Source organism: Acomys minous, assembly GCF_964271855.1.
Source record: "Acomys minous genome assembly, chromosome: 8".
NCBI classification, from domain to species: Eukaryota; Metazoa; Chordata; class Mammalia; order Rodentia; family Muridae; genus Acomys; species Acomys minous.
This window is the reverse complement of record NC_140489.1, coordinates 120,951,166-120,974,332: the sequence shown is the minus strand read 5'-3', so window position 1 is coordinate 120,974,332 and position 23,167 is coordinate 120,951,166. Positions and strand designations below refer to the sequence as shown.

General features: G+C 45.9%; 1 protein-coding gene across 2 annotated transcripts in view; it reads left to right on the top strand.

Annotated features, from left to right (window-relative positions):
• Nucleotides 1-226: 226 nt before the first annotated feature.
• LHCGR (luteinizing hormone/choriogonadotropin receptor) overlaps nucleotides 227-23,167 on the top strand; it is a 53,792-nt gene continuing 30,851 nt past the window's right edge. For both annotated transcript variants that reach the window (XM_084791935.1, XM_084791936.1), the window contains exons 1-3: nucleotides 227-412; nucleotides 20,448-20,519; nucleotides 22,572-22,646. In XM_084791935.1, coding sequence (XP_084648061.1) covers nucleotides 237-412; nucleotides 20,448-20,519; nucleotides 22,572-22,646 — 323 coding nt within the window. In that variant the 5' untranslated portion in view covers nucleotides 227-236. The remainder of the gene's footprint in view (nucleotides 413-20,447; nucleotides 20,520-22,571; nucleotides 22,647-23,167) is intronic.

Here is a 23,167-nt window from a genome sequence, read left to right as displayed (position 1 = left end):
CAGCTCATTTGCAGGTTTAGATAGAGGACAGGTCATAGGAAAACAGCGATGGAGTGGCTGGCCACAGTCCCAGGTCAAGGAGAGCAGGGACTCGCCAGGGGCGCGTGGTGAGAAGGGAGGGCTGGAGTAGGCGGGTGGGAAGGCAGGCAGAGGGGCGGGCAGAGGGGGTGGGAGGCCCCCCGGGCGGTCCAGCATACTAGTCCAGCCACCGAAGCTCACACTCAGGCTGGCGGGCCATGGGGAGGCTCGCCCCTATGCTGAGACTGTTGCTGCTGGTGCTGGCAGTACTGATGCTGAAGCCGGCACCACTGCAGTCCCGAGAGCTGTCAGGGTCGCGCTGCCCCGAGCCCTGCGACTGCGCACCAGATGGCGCCCTGCGCTGCCCAGGCCCAGGAGCTGGCCTCACCCGACTGTGAGTACACCGTGCCCCAGGACGCTGCCTTTTGCTACTTGATATTGGGACCCTTTGCTGGAAAGCAGGACAGAACGTTTCATCATAGTAAACTTCTCATCCTTCCGGGAGATGAGGACGCAGAGCTTGAGACTATCTTTACTTAGCCTTTACAGTCCAGACCTGCACTAGCCCCATGGGGAAAACTGAGGCAGGTGGTTTAAAACTGCCCCCAAAGCCACAGGAGACCTCTCTCTGCAGCTGCCTGAAGGTCTGGTGATTTGAGTACCCCTCTTTCCCCCATATTCTCTGCCTGGGCAGTCTGAATGGTTCGGAGCCTTGGCCAGCCAAGTCTAGGAAGGTTGCTGTGGGCTCTGTGCCTGTGGTGTCTAAGAGCCAAGTGTTCAGGCACTAGGGCCAGGGGTGTCCTGATTTGTCATCAAGGATACCAGCAATCTCGCCTCCGGCCACCAGGTGACAAGTCAGGACTGCCCAGGCAGAGAATATGGGTGAAGGGAAGGGTACCCAATTCACCAGACCTTCTGGCAGCTGCAGAGAGAGGTCTCCTGTGGCTGTGGGGCAGTTTTGAATCACCTGCCTCAGTCTGAGTAGCTAAGCGTTGAAAGAAGAGCCTGCTACCTGACTTCTGGTGTGCCACCCACAGAAGTGACAAGTCTACTGCAAGCATCAGCAAGCAGAGGAAGGCCCTGGAGTCACGGGATGATGACAGGAGGGGCCACTCGTACTAAGATATCAAACGTCCTTCCATTAGAAAAGGGTTCCTCGTGTTGCCTGTGGAAATGGCCAGATGGAGGGAAGGCGGGTAGGTTAGTTGTTCCCTGGGGCTGAGGAATGTCTGGGAGCAGCCATAAGGTTAGAGGTGGTGAACTTTTTTCTAAAATTGGATTGTGGTAATGGCTTCACATAAGCATCCTGAAACCACGGCATTGTACATTTGAAGTGGGTGGATTTTATGTTACATGACATAAACCTCAAGAAAACTACCAAAGGATGTAGGAGGGGGTACCACAAATGTGCCAGGCTGCTGGACATCTTCCCTGTGAGAAGATACATTATGAGAACCAATACATTCCCCCTTTTGGAGGCCAGCAGCCTGTCTGTGACAACTTCCCTGAGCACTTGGTCTGTCCCCTGGGGACTAGTCAATCACCTTCTAGGAAAAGCTGTGGTCGAGAGAAACAGTTAAGGGTAGAGGGTTTCTATTAATTAGCTTCCATTAGTTATCTTGTCAGCTCTATTCCCTGAAGGTGATGACCATGCTGATAGGATTTGTTTCAATCAATCAACAAATCCATGGGACCTGCCTCCCAAGTTCTGGCTTGCCCTTCCGTGACAAGCCTCCTGCCTTGCTCCTGTAAGTGGCTGTGTCACTAGCAGCCTTTCCTGCTTTCGCTTTAGAAGACTCTTGAGATGTAACTGCATGGGGATCCCTTGCTCCATATCCCTTGGCTATAATGTTGCAAAGAGAAACGTTACTAATTGCCTTTCTGCAGTTGTCTGTCTTTCTAAGACAATGATTGTTCCTTTAATTAAAAGAATTGCTTCACCACTGGTACCAGGTGGAAACTGCCAATAGAGGAAGATGGAGAAGAAATAGATGAACCAAGTCCTAGCTTGTTGACATGTCTTTAGGAGGGGACCCCTGGCAGGTCCCTCCCCTGAAGAAAGCTGAAGTAAAAATACAAGACACTACTTCCCTGTCCCACAGCATGGTTTAAGCAAGCCTTTAAGATGGTTGCAGTGCTCAGTATGGCTAGGCGGGAGGCAGGAACAATCAAACTACAGCGTGCAATTCTGGATCTTAGGAGTTGGTTCAAAGGGCTTGGAAGCCCCTTACTATCCATGAGGGATCCTAGAGACTCCTCAGCATCCTCCACAGGCCCTACCTTAGCATCCCCCACTGAGAGCATCCTCTTCTAGACATTAGAAAGTCCCACAGCAAGCACAGGAACTCTTACAAGGCCATGCCTCCTGGTGATCAGGTGACTGAGAGGTGGCTTTGTCCTTCAGCTGAAAGCTCTGTGAAGATAGAGCCACTGCAGGAACAACACTGACAGACCAACATCCATGTAAAAACAGATGCATATGAAAAGACAGGAAGGTTGTCAGTTTGAAACAATGTCCCTCCAAATGTGAACATGGGCCAGCAACAGGAGCCTCTCCAGGCTACACTTGGATCTCAGGCTCTGCCCATCATACTGAAACAGAAACTCCGAGAGATCTCCAGAGACCTCTCTTCGTAGTGGCATAAACTTCCTCCAGCTGTGTGTGTCCCCTCTCCTTCACCTCCTCCATACATATGCCTATTTATTGGAAGAAGAAGAAGAAGAAGAAGAAGAAGAAGAAGAAGAAGAAGAAGAAGAAGAAGAAGAAGAAGAAGGAAGCATAAAATTAAATAGCCCAAACTCAGAGACAGATGGGAACCAATGAGGACAATGAAAGGTTTTACTCCATTTTGTTTTTCATCAAAGAAGGATAGAGGAAGGATTTCATAGAGAATGACAGGCAGAGGACACCAGAGAGGAGGGAGGAGGGAGGACATATATGTTAACGTGAACTCTCAACTGGAGAAGGACAGAAGCACCAGCCTGAAAACTTAAGGAAAGAGTTAGTCTGTGTGCTGAAGAAAGAAGGCATGTGGGTACAAGGTGTAACTCAGTCCTGAAGCAAAGGATGGAGAAAGTACAGGGCCTTAGACTGTTATCCCATCATAGATTTATCATTTGTGATGAGAAATGAATAAAGCAATAAAAAATCATCACAAGACAAGAAAATGCTCTGGGTAATGAATTCTTAGACAGTAATAAACAGAAGAGAGCTGAGCTTTTGACGTAAGGCATCCAGAAAGGGAGCTGTGGTCTGGCATATGTATGCAGGGTTAAGCTTTGCAGAGGGAAGGGGCCAGGCAGGCTGTGGAGGTACGAGGAAGAGAGTACCTCAAAGTGTCTCAGCAGTCATCAGTCTCCCTCAGTAGATACGACTGTGCTTTAGGCATTTCAGATCCTGAAAACTCTGCTTCTAAGCCCCTTTGTCTGAAGTTCACTATTAGGTTTTAAAAGAACAAAAGGTGCATGAGTGATAATTGCTTATCACTGACAACCCGCTGCTGGCAATTTTTCAAAATGGCATTGTTCAAATTATTCATATTTTTCCTCCCCCTTCCATTTCTCATTAAAGACATAAGTGTTTAAAACCTAAACTGTGACACAAAAAGCAGCCTCCTACATTTTCATTTGTTTTAGTGAGGGGTGGTAAATGGAAAAAATAATTTAAAATTTTCCCTTTCCTTTCTTCTTATTAGCTCTAAGCAACTGGTTGGGGGGTGGGGCGGGGAAAACTCTCACCTTGCACATAGTTATATAAAGATCTTTGTCTCTATGACAACAGAAAGGTTGATCTGCTTGATATGGAAACAGCTTCTGAAAACCTGTAAGTAAGTAAATGCTAATAATAATTGTAGCAATTTATTTTTTGCATGTTGTGCCTACTTAACAGAGAGTAAGCTTCTGGATGCTCACTTATGGCACAATGCAGAAACTCTGTAAGGAGAAAACGTGAGAACCCACTGGTCCAGTGTGCCTGGGAGGTGAGCATCTGTCACTCTCTCGCCACCACCCCAGTGGAGGTCAGGGTCAGGCATAGCATCAGCGCAGTGGGTGACAGCAGGTACATGTGGGGTCTGTGGCTCTGTTCTAAGGTGCTGATCAAGGGGGAAACTCACCCAGGAGACTAGTGTAGGAGGACAAAGATGACATGAGGCTCTAAGGAACTTAGAGATCAGTGACGCATGACTGACTGAGTTCTCTAGAGCAAGGCTTTGTGGGCCAAGGAGGAAGAAACATATGCAAGAACTACAGGTTCCACTAGAGGGGCCTGGCTTGGGGGGGGGCAGGGAAAAAGAACAAAACTGAGTGAGTTCCTCCCTCTCTCAGACCCACTGGAGAAAAAAAAATTTTAAGGAAAATGGAAAGTCATCAGAAATCTTGATTAACTACCAGGAGACTGTACAAAATGTTGTACAGTTGACTGATTCAAGCCATTGTTTGGTGCTTGCTTACAAAAAAAATAAGTACAAACAATGATTAGTAATCTCTTCCCCTTGAAGCCTTTATCATGCTTGCTATATGCACACACACACACACACACACACACACACACACACACACACACACACATACACACACACAGCACATATGCATGCACATACACTCACATATACACTCATGGACACTCACACATACAGTCATACACACTCACACATTCAGACACAGCACACACACACATACAGCCCCAGCCTCTGCACACTCGCCTTGGTATCCTGTTCTCGCTTCTTTCTTCCATATTTTACCATTGGTTCAAGTATGCCTTCTGTAGTAGAGTGGGTGTTTGAACCTCGGCACTTTGACATTTGGGGACATTGGTGGTTTGTTGTGGAGGACTGTTGGCCAATCACTGATCACTAGACCCAAGTGGTTCTGTCCTCCCAAATTATGACAAGCCATAATACAGCCACCTTCTGAGGGCAAATCTTCCCTAAGCTTTTGATTTCCAATGGACTAAGAACCATTTGAAGACATCTGATTTAACTTAAGATTCCCAGCATGCTATAGACATTCTGTTGATTAAAGTATTAATCAAGCTACAGGGTGATTGAATTAAGTAGACAGGCTGGGTGTGGCAGTGTATGTCTACAAGACCAGCACTCAAGAACCTAAGGCAGGAGGATGGTCCTGTGTCCAGGAATTCAAGGTCAACTTTGCTTACATGGTGAGTACAAAAGCATCCTGAGAGACCTTAGTAGGTAGCTGAATAGAACAATAAATCAATGCAAGAGGAGCGTATGCTGACTCATGCCACAACTGAACATCACTTTCTAAACCTCCATCTACTCAAGGACAGCAGCAGCGAGGGTGCTATGGGCAGTCAGAGGAGTTCTTTGTGTCTTTGTGTTGTGTTAGTATCCAGATCCTGCAAGCTGTTGGCTCTCTGTCTGCCCTTTGAACGGTAAATAGCATCTCTATCTCCAGAGAAGCATGGCCTGGCTGGGAGTGTAAGTCCCTGACAGCACTTGCCTGGCAGGCATGAGAACTTGCCTTGTAATTTGCAATCTGTCAGTCAACCAATCACTAGAACAAGAGGTTGGGGGAAGGGGACCTACCACTTATTCATATGACTATACTCATCTAAATTGTTTTCAACTTTGGTCGCTATCCCAGAAGCCATTAAAAAGAAAATTAATAACATCAAGGCAAATGAATTGGGACACATAGGTCCCAGAGCAGGGAACACCAGCAACCAGGTCACATGAAAGTACCCATAAAAGAGAAGAGAAAGCCTTCCAAGCTCCTGGGAGAACTTGGACTTCCTGCAGCCTTTTGACAGCCTGTACAGCCATGCTTTGAACACAACTCTCACAACCGGTTGTGATGATAAATAGTTTTCTTGTACCAAGCTATGGGAGGACCAAACTTTGCTTTTGAAAACCATCCTTTTAAAGAAAGCAAATGATGTCCCCTAGCAGAACACTAAAACACAACCAGCTCCTAAAATCTCAATGAAAAGCACAGGATCCAGCTGGATTACATAAGAAACCCTTTGGGCCTGGGAATAGATCCTTGTGTAGAAAACAGTAATTCCTTGGGCTTTCAAGACTTCTCATTGTTTAAGTCTAAACGCTGTCAATTCAGAGCTCATTTCTGGTCACTCACCTACTATTAACTGCTTCCCAAGCCCATTAGTCGGCCTTCATTTATTTTTTTTTATTTTTATATTATTTATTTGGGGCTAAAGTGATGACATCGCAGTTAACAGCACATACTGCTTTTGCAGAGAACTCAAGGTTGGTTCCCAGCACCTATACCAGGCCGTTCACAACTGTCTGCAACTGCAGTTCTAGGCGTTCTGATACCCTCTGGCCTCTGAGAGCATTTGAATGCATATAGTACACATAAACTCAGAAGGGGGGGAGAGAAGAGAGGGAAGAGAAGAGAGGGAAGGAGGCGAGGAGAGAGAATAAACTTTTTAAAAGGCTTGATCTTTATTTTGTATATATGAGTGTTTGCCTACATGTATGTATACATGCCACATGAATGCCAGGTGCCCAATGAAGCCAGAAGAAAATATCAGATCCCTGGAACTGGAATTACAGATGGCTGGTTGTGAGCTATTAATGGGTTGCTAGGAATCAAACTCTACAAGAGCAGAAAGCAGTCCACACCACTGATCCAAATCTCCAGCCCCAGCCTTCATTTCTTACCATAAAGTAACAAAAATTTCTTTCCAAAATACCATCTCCCAAAGCGACACGCCTCAAGGCCTTGACCTGTAACTCTAGCTGTTCCCAAGGCAGGTGAATCAGGACCATAGCAAGAGGCCTTGCTGCTCACTTAGAACAGAACTGTTCTGGCTCCTTGGAACTGATATTCTCTGTGCCTGCACTTCCTCTTTCTCTTGGTTTGAGAAAAATGCAGATTTTAATGAAGATAAGCAAATTTCCTACCAGATCTTTGGGAGGTTTTGTTTCTTATTTTTTGGTTTGTTTGGTTTGAGAAGAGAAGAGAAGAGAAGAGAAGAGAAGAGAAGAGAAGAGAAGAGAAGAGAAGAGGAGGGGAGGGGAGGGAAGAGGAGAGGAGAGGACAGGAGAGGAGGGGAGGGGAGGGGGAGGGGAGGGGAGGGGAGGGGAGGAGAGGGGAGGGAAGAGGAGGGGAGGGAAGAGGAGAGGACAGGGAGAGGAGGGGAGGGGAGGGAAGAGGAGAGGAGAGGAGGGGAGGGGAGGGGAGGAGAGGGGAGGGAAGAGGAGGGGAGGGAAGAGGAGGGGAGGGAAGAGGAGAGGAGGGGAGGGAGGGAAGGAGAGGGGAGGGAAGAGGAGGGGAGGGGAGAGGAGGGGAGGGAAGAGGAGAGGAGGGGAGGGGAGGGGAGGGGAGGGGAGGAGAGGGGAGTGGAGGGGAGGGAAGAGGAGAGGACAGGAGAGGAGGGGAGGGAGGGGAGGGGAGGGAGGGGAGGGGAGGGAAGAGGAGAGGAGAGGACAGGAGAGGAGGGGAGGGGAGGGAAGAGGAGGGGAGGGGAGAGGAGGGGAGGGAAGAGGAGGGGAGGGGAGGGGAGGGGAGGGGAGGGGAGGGGAGAGGAGAGGAGAGGAGAGGAGAGGAGAGGAGAGAAGGGAATTAACAGAATACCATTGGCTCTGGCCTGTGAGCAGTTTTTAGCAGCTCCTCTACTTAAGTCTTCATTGTTTTCAGCTTCCACACTGGTGCCTGGGAGATGGCACCCCTCCCAGGCAGCAAACTGCTCACAGCTGTTCTGCACGTGGCCTTGAATGATACTGGTTTAACACCACCCAGGCCAAATTCAGAAAAGGCCAGTTCACAAACGAAACACAACTTGCGGAAGGAAGGCTTGGTCCTATTGCTGCTGTTACAGCTGCCCTCACTGTAATGGCCTTGAGGTTACTCCTGGGTCCCCCCCCCCCCCCCCCCCCGCCAACTTCTCACGGCCATCAGCAGCGGCAGGGAAGGGGTGTTCTGAGGTGGTACAGCAGAGTGTGACACAGCCCCAGCACGGTCTGATTGATGGAGATGACAATCCTGGGCAGTCAAAGCTCTAATACAAGCTTTCTCCCCTAATTTTCACTGCATGATTGGCCTAACAGTAAAATCCTGTGCATTTTATAAAGAGACTGTGATGGCTCTTGCCTCTGAGTGGGGCTCTGTGTGAAGAGGATAAGCACGGCAACAGAGCCGAGAGTATTAGGAAAATCAAGATTTCACATAAGGACAAAATATTGTCGTAACAAATTGACAAGGCAGGAAGAGCAAAAACCCCCACAGCCCAGATATAAAGCTACACAGCCACTATCTATCATCCAAGGGCCAAGCCTGACAGAACAGCTTTGTGCCTGGGAAGTATTCATTAGAGAAAATGACCCACTGGTTCCGCTCAACCTGGGAGGTGAATACGTTAAAATCTCAAAAATAACGGAGTTCATTATTGCCTGGAGTCTAATATTCTGACAACCCAGCCTGCACCGCCTCTGAAATATCCCTCTCCAGGTCTATGCTGCTTTCAGGCTCAGCTGCCCCATAGGACAGCCAGGGCTCTTTTTAGTTCCCTTCTTTCCTCATTTCTCATCCCCAGGCCCCAGGCTAGACACAAAATATGTTCAGGTCAGATTTGTTGAGCACTCAGGATCTGCCTGCACTGAAATATAGAGTTCAGAGACCCCGATGCCCTGTCCTTCAGGAACCCCGTCTTCTGGTCACATGAAAAGGACAATGCTCAGACACCTGATGGGAATGCAGGTGCTTACTAACCAGATGAAGATCATAATCCTGATGGAGCTCAGAAGTGGGAACTGTCTTTTCTAGCCAAAGGATCAAGGAAGCCCTGGTGAATGGCTAATTCACCAAGTTGAGTTTTGTAATTTCAGGAACTTCAATTCTAACCTCAGATTAATTAACAGTATTTGGTATATCAGCTACAGACAGTACATACATGTTCAGTTCCAAAGAAAAAGAGGGGGAAAGACGTTTTGAAGTGTCAGGAACAAAAAGATTTTAATGAATGACCAAGCTTCCCAAAGCATAACTATGGGGTTGCTGCCCTGACAACCTAATATTCTCTACCTCTAAGAAATATTTTTTGAGAAATCATTACAGATGACACAGACATTCCCTGGGGAGAACTCAACATGTAGTTTCATTTGCCAGAGTTATTCTTGTCATGTTATATTATTGCTGGAAGAATTCTAGTTTAGAGGGCACAGTGAGTTATTTTGCTGTGTGTCTTTAGAAAACTTTAAATGGATTTTGAGTAAGGGCTTAGATGTGTTTACCATTTTCCTCTGAGGCTTTATATTTTTAATTTAGTTGTTGCACAAATGACTTGGAAAAGCCATTATCCACAGAATCTTCTTAACATCTTTGTTCACAGGATATTTCATAAACTCCTTGCAGGAGCTTCCTAGGTGCTCTGGAAATGGCCATCTTAGAGGCAAGTCACTCAGGCTACATTTCCCACTGGGGAAGTTCCAACCAGCTGGAATTTTTTTAAATCAATGAGCAAATGCGAACTCTCAAAGTGGCTCCCTAGAGTCAAAACATTTCGTGGAAAGTTGTCCTTTGTCATCTCCCTAAAAGGCTATCAAGTGAGGCTTCTAAGAGCTGAGTCTAAGAGAAAAGTACCCAATGGGGCTGCTCGCCTCTCCAGTCAGTTGTGCAATCCCTAACCAGTGGAGAGGCAAAGTGAAAAATAAGTGACATATATGTTATAGACTTAAGAGGGACCCAGGACAAACGGAAAACTCAACTCCAAATTATCAAACCTACCCACACTGGCCCCTGCCAAGTAAGTGAAGCTGCCCTGAGGTATAGTCCAGCTAGCTTCAGTCCATCACAGTGAAAAGCTGTGAACAAAAGCATGTGGTAAAGAGTTCCTGTCCTGTACTATGTGTTGAATTAGGATTACATACAATTTTAATATACTATTTTATTACTTCTTTGAGCATTGCATATGATATATTTTGATCATATTCCTCCTCCTCCCACTAACTCCTCTCAGATCCACCTCCCCATACCCCTTGCCAGCTTCACAACCTCACTTTAAAAATAAATAAATAAATAAATAAATAAATAAATAAATAACCTGCCAAGTTCAATCTGAACTCATCCACTGGAGTTCCACCAGGGACCATACCCTTAAAGAGAACTGACTCCCTCCTCCAGAAGCCATCAACTGACAATAGCACCTCAGGAGTTGGGGCTGATGACTCTCCCTCCTCCATTTTAGAATGTTGACTGGCTAAGTCTTGCTCAGGCCTTGTGCAGACCATCACAGCTGCTATGAGTTCTTGGGTATAGCAATCTTGTCATGTCCAGAAGACACTGTTTCGTTCTGGTCCTCCAAAACTTCTGGTACTTAGTCTTCTTTCCCCTCTTCTGCAATGGTCCCTTAGCTTTGATGGTAGGAGGATGGGTGTATATAGATGTCCCATTTCTTTCTGAATACCGCCATGACACTTATTTTCTGCCCTTTGGTCAGTTATGAGTTTCTGCACTAACTACAGTCCGCTAGACAAAGAAACTTCATTGATAAGGTCTGAGAGCTGCATAGAAATAAGAATTTGGAGGGAAGTTCAATACTATGCCCATTTAGGAAAATGATGGTACTATACTCACCTCAGGAGTCTATGAGTTCCACAACCATGTGTTCTCAGCCAAGTTCACAGTACTAGACATGCATTTCCTCCTGTAGAATGAGCCTAAAATACAGCCAGGAAGCAGTTGGCTACCTCTAATATTTATACACTATTACAGTCATGTCATATCTTGCCACACTGTCCATTATTGTAATTAATAAAGTTTACAGCTAGACTTTTTACTGCTAGAAATTGACTTCTCCATGGTCTGCAACCAAAGTGTGTGGTGTCTTCAGCAATACAGTCTTAGCACTGAGTTACCGTGGGCAACTAAGAAAAGTGACAATAGCCTTTATTATTTGGGGGATCTTCCTGGCACCCCTACCAAAAACTTAAGGGGATTGTCTCACACCCACCTGGCACTGGACTTTTCATTTGACAAACTATAGCTTCGGGAAAGACATTGTCACAGTCACTGTTCTGTTGTCATGAAGAGACACCATGATCAAGGCAATTCTTAAATTAAAAAAAAAAAGCATTTAGTTGGGGGGAGGGTTGCTTACAGTTTCAGAGGGTCAGTACATTATCATCATTGCAGAGAGCATGGCAGCAGACAGGCAGGCACTGGAGCTGGAGCTGAGAGCTTTACATTCTTGATCTACAAGCAAGGAGCCAAAGAAAGAGACTGGGCCTGGAATTGGCTTTTGAAACCTCAGAGCCCACACCCTGTGACATACTTCCTCTAAAAAGGCCACACAGACTGGAACAAGGCCACACCAACTAATCCTTCCAATCTTTTCAAGCAGTTACATTCTCCAACGACTAAAGCCTATGGTGGCCATTCTTATCCAAACCGTAGACATTATCTCTCCTATGTAGGATAACTCTAATAAAACTCTTTTATGTGAATACATATATATTTAGGAAGCTTATAGAAATAGTAGGTCTCCAGAAATCACTTTCAAACATCCTTAGTGTTGGTTATCTCTTCCCTAGCCCTCTATATTGGGATTTCTGAATTTAATATCAAAACTATCGGTTTTGCAGATGACATGTATTCTTTAGATCTGAATTGAATGTATGATTTGAAACTGAGTTCTTTGGTTCCATGCACCTCATGCTGCTCAGAAGGAAACGCATATATAGTTTCATATGGGAGATACATCCCTTCAAGTGCATAGCCTGACAAGGGCTTATACATCAGGGCAGAATTTGGCCAGTAGCACAGGGTGAAGATGTGCCAGGTGTTAGAAGCAATGCTAATGAAGTCAGGGCCATGCGAGGCAAGTTCAAGAAGCACAAGCAATCAGATTTGTCTAGGGAAACACTATGCAGAGGGAAGACATGAGCCATGAGCACAATTTAAATTTTTCTAATAGCCACATGTAAGAAGTTTTCTAAAGCCAAAATGAACTTTAATAAGCTATTTAACCCAGTACATGTAAAATATTATCTCAATTAGCAAGCAATTCAAAACTTATTAGGATGCTTTACATTTTTTTTAAACCAAGTCTTCTACAATTAGTATGTTTTTGAGACTTGAGAGCCATCACAATTCAGACACGACTTCATTCAGCTGATTGGAGACTGACCAAATGTGGGCTGGTGGCTGTCATATTGGACAGTACATGTCTAGTATATGAAAAGTGCAAATGAAGATTAAGACATGAGTACACTCGGTCTAAGACATTTGTTGATAGTTTACTAGGCCAGGGGACAGCACAGAAGATATTTGAGCAGTCAATGCATAGTAGGAGAAAAGGTGTGAAGAAATCCAAGTGGAACGGAGAAAGAGTAAAGATTGGGCAGGAGGTGATCAGTGGAGAGGAAAGAGGCTGGCAGAAGAGACTAAGTGACAGCAGAAGCAGCAGAAATGAGGCGCTCAGTGACAGAAGAGAGGACATGCTTAACACCTGGAAAATTCCCAAACAACATGCAGTGCTAAGAGCGTTGACATCACTTGGGCCGGAAGTGGACAAAGAAAGGAAGGAAAGCTCATCCCATTTGCTCCAAAGCTTCAAGGAAGAACAGAAATCCAGCTGCACTTCCAAGTCAAAGTCTGAGAGTGCACCCTCAAAAAACACCAAGGGCTTATTCAGAAGGTGAGTTTTTCACAGGAAAAGCAAAAGACTGTATGGCTGGGTGACTTGGTTCTTGGTAAATACTACACAGGACCACAGATGTGGTGACCAGTATCAAGATCATCCTTGAACTATCATATGCAGGATATCACTGCCTTTTTCCTAGCATGAGTCTGCCTCTGTGTAGAGAGGAACTGAGACAAACAGCCTGAGAGGAGGCCCTTGGCCTGGCTCATGGACCTAATACAGTAAGTGTTTCTGGTAGTCATCAGATGGCCATCAGCCCAGGACCACTCCAAGATCCCCTGACAGGAAGCTTCACCAGCAGTGCCCACTTACACCCACCTCATGTTGAGTTAGCATAGAGCACAGCTCCCTCCCACAAAAAAACCTAAGCCTAGGGACCAGAGTGAAGATTCTGCCAGTGATGAAGTCACCTCAGTAGCGCCATCCTTAGAATACTCAACATTTAAAGGAGGAAAACCATTCCCGTGTCATTCCAAGTGAAAGAGAGCCTTGCTGTAATTGCTGAGACAGTCCGAAAAGAGCAGAAAAATCTTGTGTCTGTTAAATGTAGAACAAAGCCTCATTTAATAAACACAAAGGTATTAGCGTTCTTTGAATTTAAATATTCAGGCCCACTTTGCAACAAGTTTATGTACAAAATGTTTAGGGAAAAAAGCATTGACCTCTGACTTCTACCTTTCCTCCATTTTAAAATGCAAGGTGTAGCTCTAATAATAAGCTAATGTCTGTAGAAAATATATGTGTTTATAGCTTTCTTGAATGGATAATGTGGGTGGTTGTTTTAAACAGTTAGAAGGTGGTTAATAAAATTATTTCACTCCTGCCTCACACTGGGAGAAGAAAAGGGAAGAGCTCCGGAAACGTGACCAAAGACTCTACCCAGGCTGTGGGGACTTCCGGATGAATGCTGTTTCTCTTCACGCCCTTCCCTCTCTCTGGCAGAGCTCAGCCTAAGAGTCCCAGGAGGTGGGGCTACCCAGGGAGGCAGCTTGCACTCTGAGAAACCTCAGGGTGGAGGGAACCCTGCAGCTGTCATTTGCTTTCTTCAGCCAGAACCTGTCTCTCTCTCTCTCTCTCTCTTTTTTTAAGTGTCAATTGAAGTCTTTTTTTTTTTCCATTCACCTAGAGAGTTTGCTATTTAAAGGAACCCTGCAGCGAATCCTTCTGTAGAACAAAGACCTTTTGATAATTCAAATGTATCTCAATTGATAGGTTTTCTTAACTAAGGATTTCTAAATCTATCTGCTTCCTTAAAGGCAGGGCACTGGAGCCCTCCTGAGCAGTAATGGTGCTCTCCAAAGTAACCTTATTTTGAGAGCTGGTTAACCAGCCAGTGAACTGGACAAATTGGCTCCTCCCAAGGCTGTCTCTGCTATTAAACTCAAGGGGGTAAGAGGCACGAGAAGCAGTGCACGCAGATCATAGGAACAGCAGTGGACACAAAGAGCACAACAGTAGACACAGAGAGCAGGAACGGTGCTGGGGCAGCAGTGGACACAGAGAGCAGGAACGGTGCTGGGGCAGCAGTGGACACAGAGAGCAGGAACGGTGCTGGGGCAGCAGTGGACACAGAGAGCAGGAACGGTGCTGGGGCAGCAGTGGACACAGAGAGCAGGAACGGTGCTGGGGCAGCAGTGGACACAGAGAGCAGGAACGATGCTGGGGCAGCAGTGGACACAGAGAGCAGGAACGGTGCTGGGGCAGCAGTGGACACAGAGAGCAGGAACAGTGCTGGGGCAGCAGTGGACACAGAGAGCAGGAACAGTGCTGGGGCAGCAGTGGACACAGAGAGCAGGAACGATGCTGGGGCAGCAGTGGACACAGAGAGCAGGAACGGTGCTGGGGCAGCAGTGGACACAGAGAGCAGGAACAGTGCTGGGGCAGCAGTGGACACAGAGAGCAGGAACAGTGCTGGGGCAGCAGTATTCCCTCAGGAATGGGGTCTGGTGTTTGGGATAACAGGAAGGATGGCCTAGATTCGGTCTGAGGTTCACAGCATACTACAGGATAAGGAAATTGGGTAAAGCAAGCACAAACATGTCATAGAAGTGAGCACTAGTGGCCTCCCTGCTCTCCAGAGATGGCTGTGTCCCATAGGGGAGGGGAATAAAGCAGGAGAGAGGGAGGAACAGGAGGACACAAGCGAGGGGAAAACAATTGAGATGTAATCTGAATAAATTAATTAATTTAAAGAAATAAACATAAAAAATAAAACATTCCGATAGCTTCACAGGAACCGCAGCGCTCTAGTTTCATTCTGACACTAACCAACGTGAGGAGGGGAGGTTTTGTGTCAGCTTAAACTTTCAGGTAATGGTCCCTCACTGAAGGAAGTAAGGGCAGGAAGTGACTCTGCTTCTGCACGCCTCCTCTGGCTCCTTCACACAGCACAGGTTTGCTTCCTAGGGATGGTGCAGCCCACAGTAGGCTAGGCCCCCCCACAGCAACCATTCATCAAGACAGCCTCTCACAGACGCGACCGCAGGCCCATCTGAAGGAGGCAGCTGACTCCAGTTGGCAGGAAAATTAACCAGGACATGGGCCACTTGCAGGATCCCTGAACTATGAGTGGCTTCATTCCAACCCTGAGGAGCTCAGACCGCTTCTTCAGCTTGGGCCCGCATGTGGCTTGGTACCCACAAACTGGATTAATAAGTACAAACGTGCCCAGAGCTGGCAAAGCCAAGGCAGTCCTTGTCATCCCAACTAAATCAGTACAGCACAGGCAAGTGGCATCCAGCCATGACCCAGGTGTCACCTGCGCTGCGTCACTGATGTTTAGTTAGTATATTTTATTATGCTGAGGGTCCGCACAGAAGGGTCACAGTCTGTATAAGGAATTAATTCATCTGCTTGGCAGATTCTGAGCTGTTCTAATCCTATTTCCCTTAAAACCTACATAAAGGCCAACCACTTGCTTATCTGATGACTCCCAGGCAGCTTTGGCTCCTTCATGGCACATTTCCCTTGACTTCCTGCTCCTATTCTATTCTGTCCAGCCACGGAGCTCTTTCCTCCTTCTCTTCTCTCTCCTACTACATCTTCTGCCCTCTGTCCACATGATCTCCCAACTCCAAACCTAGCAACCTAAACTCTGCCTCTCTCTCTCTTCTGCCCAGTCACAGGTGTCAGCACCTTTATTAACCAATCAGGGATAACTGCAGAATATTCCTTATATCTCATGGATAGAGGAGATGGCTCAACATTCATAACAATGGCCATGGTGGGTAGTAACCAGATCTCAGGGCACCGAAATCAGCATCTGAAAACATCCTCCAACAGCACTCTAAACTGCTAACTATAGTCCTAAGCCTATCTCTTCAAGGCTGCACACCTGCGTGATGACGTGATGACATACCTTATCTGAAAGTCAGATGCAGTCTCTCACGGAAGTCTCTGTTTTGAGGGTCAGGATCCTGAGGAGACTCTCCAGCCACAGGGCAGATCAAAGTGGTGGTCTCCAGATGTGCAGCACAGCTCTTAGCCTCTGCTTGTATACTGTCCAGTGGGCATCATGGGGTTCTAAGGCTGTGTCTGGCTACCTTGAATGAGTGGTGTCACTGGGTTCTGGTCATCAGGTGCAGCCTTGGCTGTAGTGGGGTTCCTAGCTAAGCTATTTTTAAATGACTAAAATAGGTCTTTTACTATGCTCATTACACCCTGGGTTCTTCCCACTCGTCCTAGACACTTTGCTTCTGTTAGACTTTGATCACCAAAGTCTATTCCTGGAAGCCCAATTGAGAGCCAGAGTCCAGAGTCGATGCAAAAGCAAAGGGATTTATTAAGCTGACGCGTCAGGGTCCACCATACTCTGGGGAGATGGAAAGGCCCTGTTTTGTAATGGCGGAGGGTTTAAATGTCCTTATAGACACAGAACTTAATACAAACATGATTGGTTAGTTGAACTTTAAAATGATTGGTTACTAGTTATTGTATGCCTGAAGGGGCAAGAGCTCAGCTTGGGATATCACGCGCTGTCAGGTGCTTGGGACAGGTATGAGGATGTGGCTTTTCTCGGATAGAATACAACATCCCTGAGGCCATTTGGAAAGTACTGAGTGGCCAGGGTGGAAAAATAACTTTTGTATCTCTTCATTTCTTTATCATGGCAGCTGCCTGGTAGCCCCAAAGGCCATCTAGGAACGAGGCCCCTTCTGTGGCTACTTTTCCTTCTTCTCCATCATTCTCCATGGCCAGGGCCCCACCCCTGCATCCCTCTCCCTTACAGATACATGTTTAGTTAGGAGTGCCATAGGAGTGCTTCAGACAGAACAGAAAGAGGTCTTCCTTTGCCTCCTCTGCTACATGCCTGGCATCCATTCTTTTTGGATGCTGGCCTTGAGAGCTACTGTCCTGTGCTCATCCTGAAGGACTCTTTTAATCCTTTCTCCTTGACCTCTGCTCTCTGTTAACTTCCTGCAGGGGTTCCTGACAGTGACAACATTTTTGGAATGAAAGTATGTCTAACTTTAGAAAGCAAATGAATAGGAAGAAAGAAGCAGCCAATCAAAATACAATTTTTTCTTCTTTTACTTCTTCTGTGCATGAACTTAATTGAGCATATTTCTCCATTGACATAACATGATCATTGACCACTTTAGTTAATTTTTTAAATATTTTATTAATTTATTCATATTACATCTCAATTGTTAGCCCATCCCTTGCATCCTCCCATTTCTCCCTCCCTCCCATTTCCCCCCTACTCTCCTCCCCTATGACTGTGACTGAGGGGGGACCTCTTCCCCATGTATATGCTCATAGGGTATAAATTTCTTCTTGGTAGCATGCTATCCTTCCTCTGAGTGCCACCAGGTCTCCCCATCCAGGTGACATGGTCAAATATGGGGCACCAGAGTTCGCATGAAAGTCATACCCCACTCTCCACTCAATGGTGGAGAATGTCTTGTCCATCATCTAGATCTGGGTAGGGGTTCATTTTTTAGTCCTCTTTTCTGGCGTCTGCTCTTTTTTAAATTCACCATTGAAAACAAACCTAAGGTACGCTCATGTGTTTCATTTTTAAATGTTTAGTGTTTGTGGGAATAGGATCATAGGCTTATTTAGATAATTGTTTCTATTGCTAAAAATCCCTGGTACCATGGAAAAAAATACTTGAGGCATCCATCAGAAAGGGAGGATTTCACAGCCAGGTAGGAAGAATAACTCCAACAGGGGAATCCATCAGGAAGGGAGGACCCTCAGAGGGAGGACCATACCTAGTTGCAGGCAGGTAATGACATCATAGGTTGCTAGGTAGACTGGGGCAGTATTCTAACACACCGTCCTACAGAACAGTAGGTTAACCATGGCAACACTAATTGACTGCTTCAAAATGGTAAACAAAGAGGATTTTTTAATGTTTCCCAATTTTTAACACAAAGAAGTGATGTGTGTCTGAGGTGGTGGATGTACCAACTACTCAATCTACCTATTATGTGTTGTACACCTGTGTGAAAGTGTAACAATGCCCCTCATGATTATGGGTCAATATTTAAAAAGAAATGTGGGTCACATCACGAATGGGTGCTTTCAGAGATGAAAACAGACACTTGACTGCACAGAAACTGTTGTCAACTGAAGGCAAATCAGGAAGGAAAACATGACATCTTGGAATAAAAATATGTGCAAGTGGGAAACGATTCTGAGTCTATTTCGAAGCTGTGGGACTCTGTTCTCCATCCGGCCTCAAAGGAGCACATCTGCCCGTGAGCACCAGGTTCTTCCTCCCTCCATGTCTCCCCTCATCTTCTGGTCCCAGGCTTCTCTCTTGACCTAGTCACATCCACAAAGCCACCTGCTTTTCGCTCAAGTGTCCTTTGGATGGCGGGGACTCTTTGTTCCCATCTCCGCTGCCTCCCCTGCTCTGCAGCATCGACATCAACTGGAAATTTTCATCTTGCACTGGGGACAGCCAGAGCATGAGCTACAGCTATTCACACTTCAGTCCAACCTTTGCTCCTCAGCCCTCAGCCCTCAGCCCTCAGCCCCCCATCAATCAAGAGCTCAGGCAACGTCCCTGGTCAAATCTAAACCAAACTGCTCCTGCGGGAACCACAGCAAGCCCGCTCCCATTTGGAAGAGGAGGCTGTGTGCCCAGAGGCTTCAGCTGTGAGCTCCATTTGCATGAATAAACAGCTCTGGAGGCTTCAACTGAAGCTTTTGTGTAAACACTCTCCAAAATATGTTCTGTGCTGCATTATCCACAGCAATAAAGACTCTGGAATCGGAATTTGGCTGTCAGCTTTATTGATGTCGCATGGGGTACAGTAGAATACAGCTTTCTCTTTTGGAAATTTATTGGCATGGCAGTGCAGAGAGCAATAAAACTGTGTTTTTAATCAGCAAGCCAAGCAGACATGATTCCAGGAGAAATATAGGAAGCAAACATGCCATGGCAAGAAGGTTTCTCCTTCCGCTGGCCGGGCTTTGCCAAGAGCTCTGGGTAACTAATGGTGGGGCGGGGTGCTCGGTGCGACTCTCCTCAAGAACAGAACCAGAGAACCTTGTTTGCATTGCTCCTATGGCATGCTCTCTAAGAAACGGCCGAGTGAAGGCATTTGTCAGAGATGAAGTTTCTGAAATTCCTTTCCATCATCTCCGAGGCAGGAACTGCTGGTAGGTGGCTCTGTGAGAGGAACGGAGAATGCAGAGCATGCCTCCAAGAGAGGCAAGGTGTGCTGCTGCTTTCCAACAGAGAAGGGGGTAAGGAGTCGAACAGCCCCTCAGTGTGATATTGCCCAGAGGAAAGGGTATTCCGGGTCAGTCAGCTTGGTTGTTACCTTCATCGGATTACTCAATCTCTTTGTGACCCAATGTCTTCTGTTGCCAAAAGCAAGTATCCTTTTCCCTCTGCTCTCTTACTGTCATGTGGATAAATAACATTATAGGTGGGTGTGCATAACTCACACAGCCGCTTATAAAAGCAGCATGTCCCCTCTGCCACCCGCTGATTGAAGTCAGCTATCAGAAAGAAGGTGCACTGTCCTGATGGCTGAGGCAATCCCAACCGCATAGACGCCTGAGCAGCCAGGCTGGTCCCACGTGTGCTTCCACAGAAAGTACCCTGCCTCACTTCCTTCATAGCCTTGGACCCCAAAGTCTTGAGCCATTGCAAGTACTCATCAAATAGGGACATCTGTCCTTGCCCTGAAGAACTATGACCTAAGTCACCTCACATTAGGTCCCTTTGATGCTTACATGTTACTCAGCACTGGTTTTGCTATGGCTGACTGTCACTTTTTTTTTAATACTTAAGTCCAGTATGGCTTTGGGGGCTAGCGTAACAATACGTATGTGGTCCCTGTGTCTTTGAGTGTCTGAAGGAAACCCTCTCATAGATACTCCCTCAAATGACATGGTGATGTTCATGAACTAATCGTAGGAGGAAAGTGACCAGGCTCAGACCGTGGAAGCAGCTGCCTGCCAAGGTTAATGCAGTTGAGACAGAAAGATATTCTCAGTGAGATAGGCTCATCTTCTCAATGGAGCTTTCCTCCTCCCACTCACATGGTTCCTGGCTGTCATCCCTCACTTGTTTCCTCACAATTCTAAATAGCTTCTTGTCCATCTTCAAAACCAAGGCAAGAAGCGCAGTTCAGAACTGTTGGTAACTATTCACTTGGTGCCATGCCCTGTTTGCAGGCATCTTTTTTTTTTATGGGGGTAGGGGGGCTTCAAGACAGGGTTTCTCTGTGTAGCCTTGGCTGTCCTGGACTCACACACCCTGCACACTATTCATGAACTTGAAAACCAGCCAGTCCTAACCCTGAGCTTTTACCTTTTCCTTTTTCTTTTCCAGATCACTCACCTACCTCCCTGTCAAAGTAATTCCATCACAGGCTTTCAGAGGACTTAATGAAGTCATAAAAATGTAAGTAAGATACTACATATCAAAAGACATTTATAATTGAAATGATGAATTTTCTCTAAGAGAAAATACAGTTGCAAGGAGATATTTTTTCAAGGAGAGAAACTGTGTTTAGGATACCCAACTATTTTTATCTTTATAATACAAATAATATCTATCAGCCTTTGAAGAAATGGTATGATTTTCAAGAGTCATTAAAATCCAGATAATTAACCTTGCTTCAAAGGATTGAATGCATTTTGATAAGTGATAATATTCTTTTTAAGTAGAGAAGAAATAGATTCCAATCACACAATTCCCTTTCTGTTGCAGCAGCTATTCCCTGATGTCACTTTTTTTTTGATAGCTCCCACATTGATGAATGTTAGAAGTTTATTGTGCATCGTAAGATAATCATTGTATCTAAAATATAATAAGTGCACGACAAAAGGACAGTATTATAGCTGTGCTGATGAAAAGCACGAACCAAATGTGTGAAGCAGCCCAATGACGCTGGATGACCTCATGCTCCTCAGAGGTTAGACCTCAGGCATCCTGGCCTTCCAGAGCCTCCTGGACCTCAAACACAGGTAGAGGAAAGAGAAGCTCACATCATCCTCATTAACACTGGTCTGAGCCAGGATGGCTCAATGGTCATTCACCCCACCTCCAGCACCACTAAATAATCCAAGTGACTGTCAAAGCAGATCTGCACACCCAAAGAAGGCTGTCCAGACCATCTTAGCTCAGTAGGAATGGTAACATAAAAAGGTATTGTCATTATCAAGGGCACTTTCTGCTCTTGCTAAGGACTGAAGTTCAGATCCCAGCATCCATGCTGTGTGATTCATAACTTCCTGTAACTCTAGCTCCTGGGGCATCCTGTGCCATGTTTTGGCCTCTGAGGGCACCTTCACACACATTTACATATACACAGAGAGAAATACAACCACACACAAAACAAATCTTAAAAGCCATGTCCTCAATAGCAGTGTTTATTACAGGAAAGTCACTGTGAGGTGTAGGTGTGGGCTTACACACCTGACCTGTGCTCTTCTACTCTGAAGATGCATTGAGAGCTCCTACAAAAAAAAAAAAAAAAGCATGCACAGTGAATTAAGCAAACCATCAGGTAGGGAGGAGATGAAACTGACCTGGAGCCATTCTTTACACTGCCATAGCCTTAGGCTCTGTCTTTCTGGGAGTTGAAGCTCTCGGAGTCTGAAGTCTTCAGTGAGCATTAACCTTAGCAATGCACATACCCACATTTGTGAATTGGAGACTTTGTTCTCAGCTGGCAGCAAGTGGCAGCTTTTGTGGGGATTGTGACATTACCACCATGCTTGGGTTTGATCTATGACAAAACTGGCTCATTTGCTTCTGTGCCTTTCTTAAGAAATAAGTATAATCAGTCAACTTTCCCCCTTGTTTGTCCAATCTCTAACTATGTACCAGGTGATAGGTAGCCACCAGGGACTTGGAAGGGAACAGAAAACATTCCTTGTCTTGAATTTGCTCCCGGAGTGAGACACTTGAGGAAAAGGATGCTTAGAATTCATGATGTGATTGGGTGGGAGGTAACTACCTTGAAAGAGCATCAGAAAAGGGTTTGAGAAACCAAAAGTTAAAAGTTATGAAGCAACTAAACCAAATGAAAACCTTGCTGAAGGGATGTAACCGGTACCTCAGAGATCTCAGCCATGGCCTTGAACCTGCTTGTAAATTCTATTAGGATATTGCTTTCCAGAGATGACAAGCAAGGGAAACTGACCAGAGAGTTTTTTTAAGGGCCTATTCACTCCCAACAATGTATGACTCAGAGTCAGACAAGCTAGAGAACAGACTTTGTATAAATGGGGGTGACTGAAACTCATGATTCAATTGCATTAGAGTTGTAGACACCCATTGGTTCTGCTAAAGAAAACGTAAGCCATTAATGATGTAGGGACAACATCTATATCCCGTCTCCCCTTCTCAGAGGACACAGAGGGATACCTAGGGACTGAGTCACACACATAGTTCATTATCACAAGGATATGTTCATTTCTCTAATGCTTATTTTTTCCTCTCCTCTAGTGAAATCTCTCAGAGTGACTCCCTGGAAAGGATAGAAGCTAACGCCTTTGACAGCCTCTTCAATCTGTCTGAAATGTAAGTATCAGCTAACAGACAGCTTATTGCCACACACAGTTACCCTGGCTGCTGGGAAAGCACTTGGTGTTTGTGTTCAAGCATCTGGTGCTGGGAAGCCAAGAGGAAAAGACTGTAACGATTATTAGGTCTGGGCAGGCACTAATCTCTCACTGTAGTGGCCTGAAGGTTGTCATGGTGACAACTGCTTCTCCCTAGGAACTGTGTAAACTCTGAAACATCACAACACAATGCTGGAAATTAAAACTGACATTGTGAAGTCCTGCCAAGGAGCTCTTGCCTCACGGGGCCTGGGGGGAAGGGGAGTACTGAACACTTGGAGCAGGTGGGAAGTTGAAAGGAGCTGCGAGATCATGTGTTGGCTCATCAGGGGCTGTTGAGCCATATTCATTCCTTCAGCTAAGCGCTTCTTTAGTGCTAAGCGTGGGCAAGCCTTGTGTTAGGCCTGTGAATGTTGGGCTCTTTGGGCTTTATTGGTGGTGACATTGTTAGATTCATTCTTAGAAGCATGTGTTTCCAGA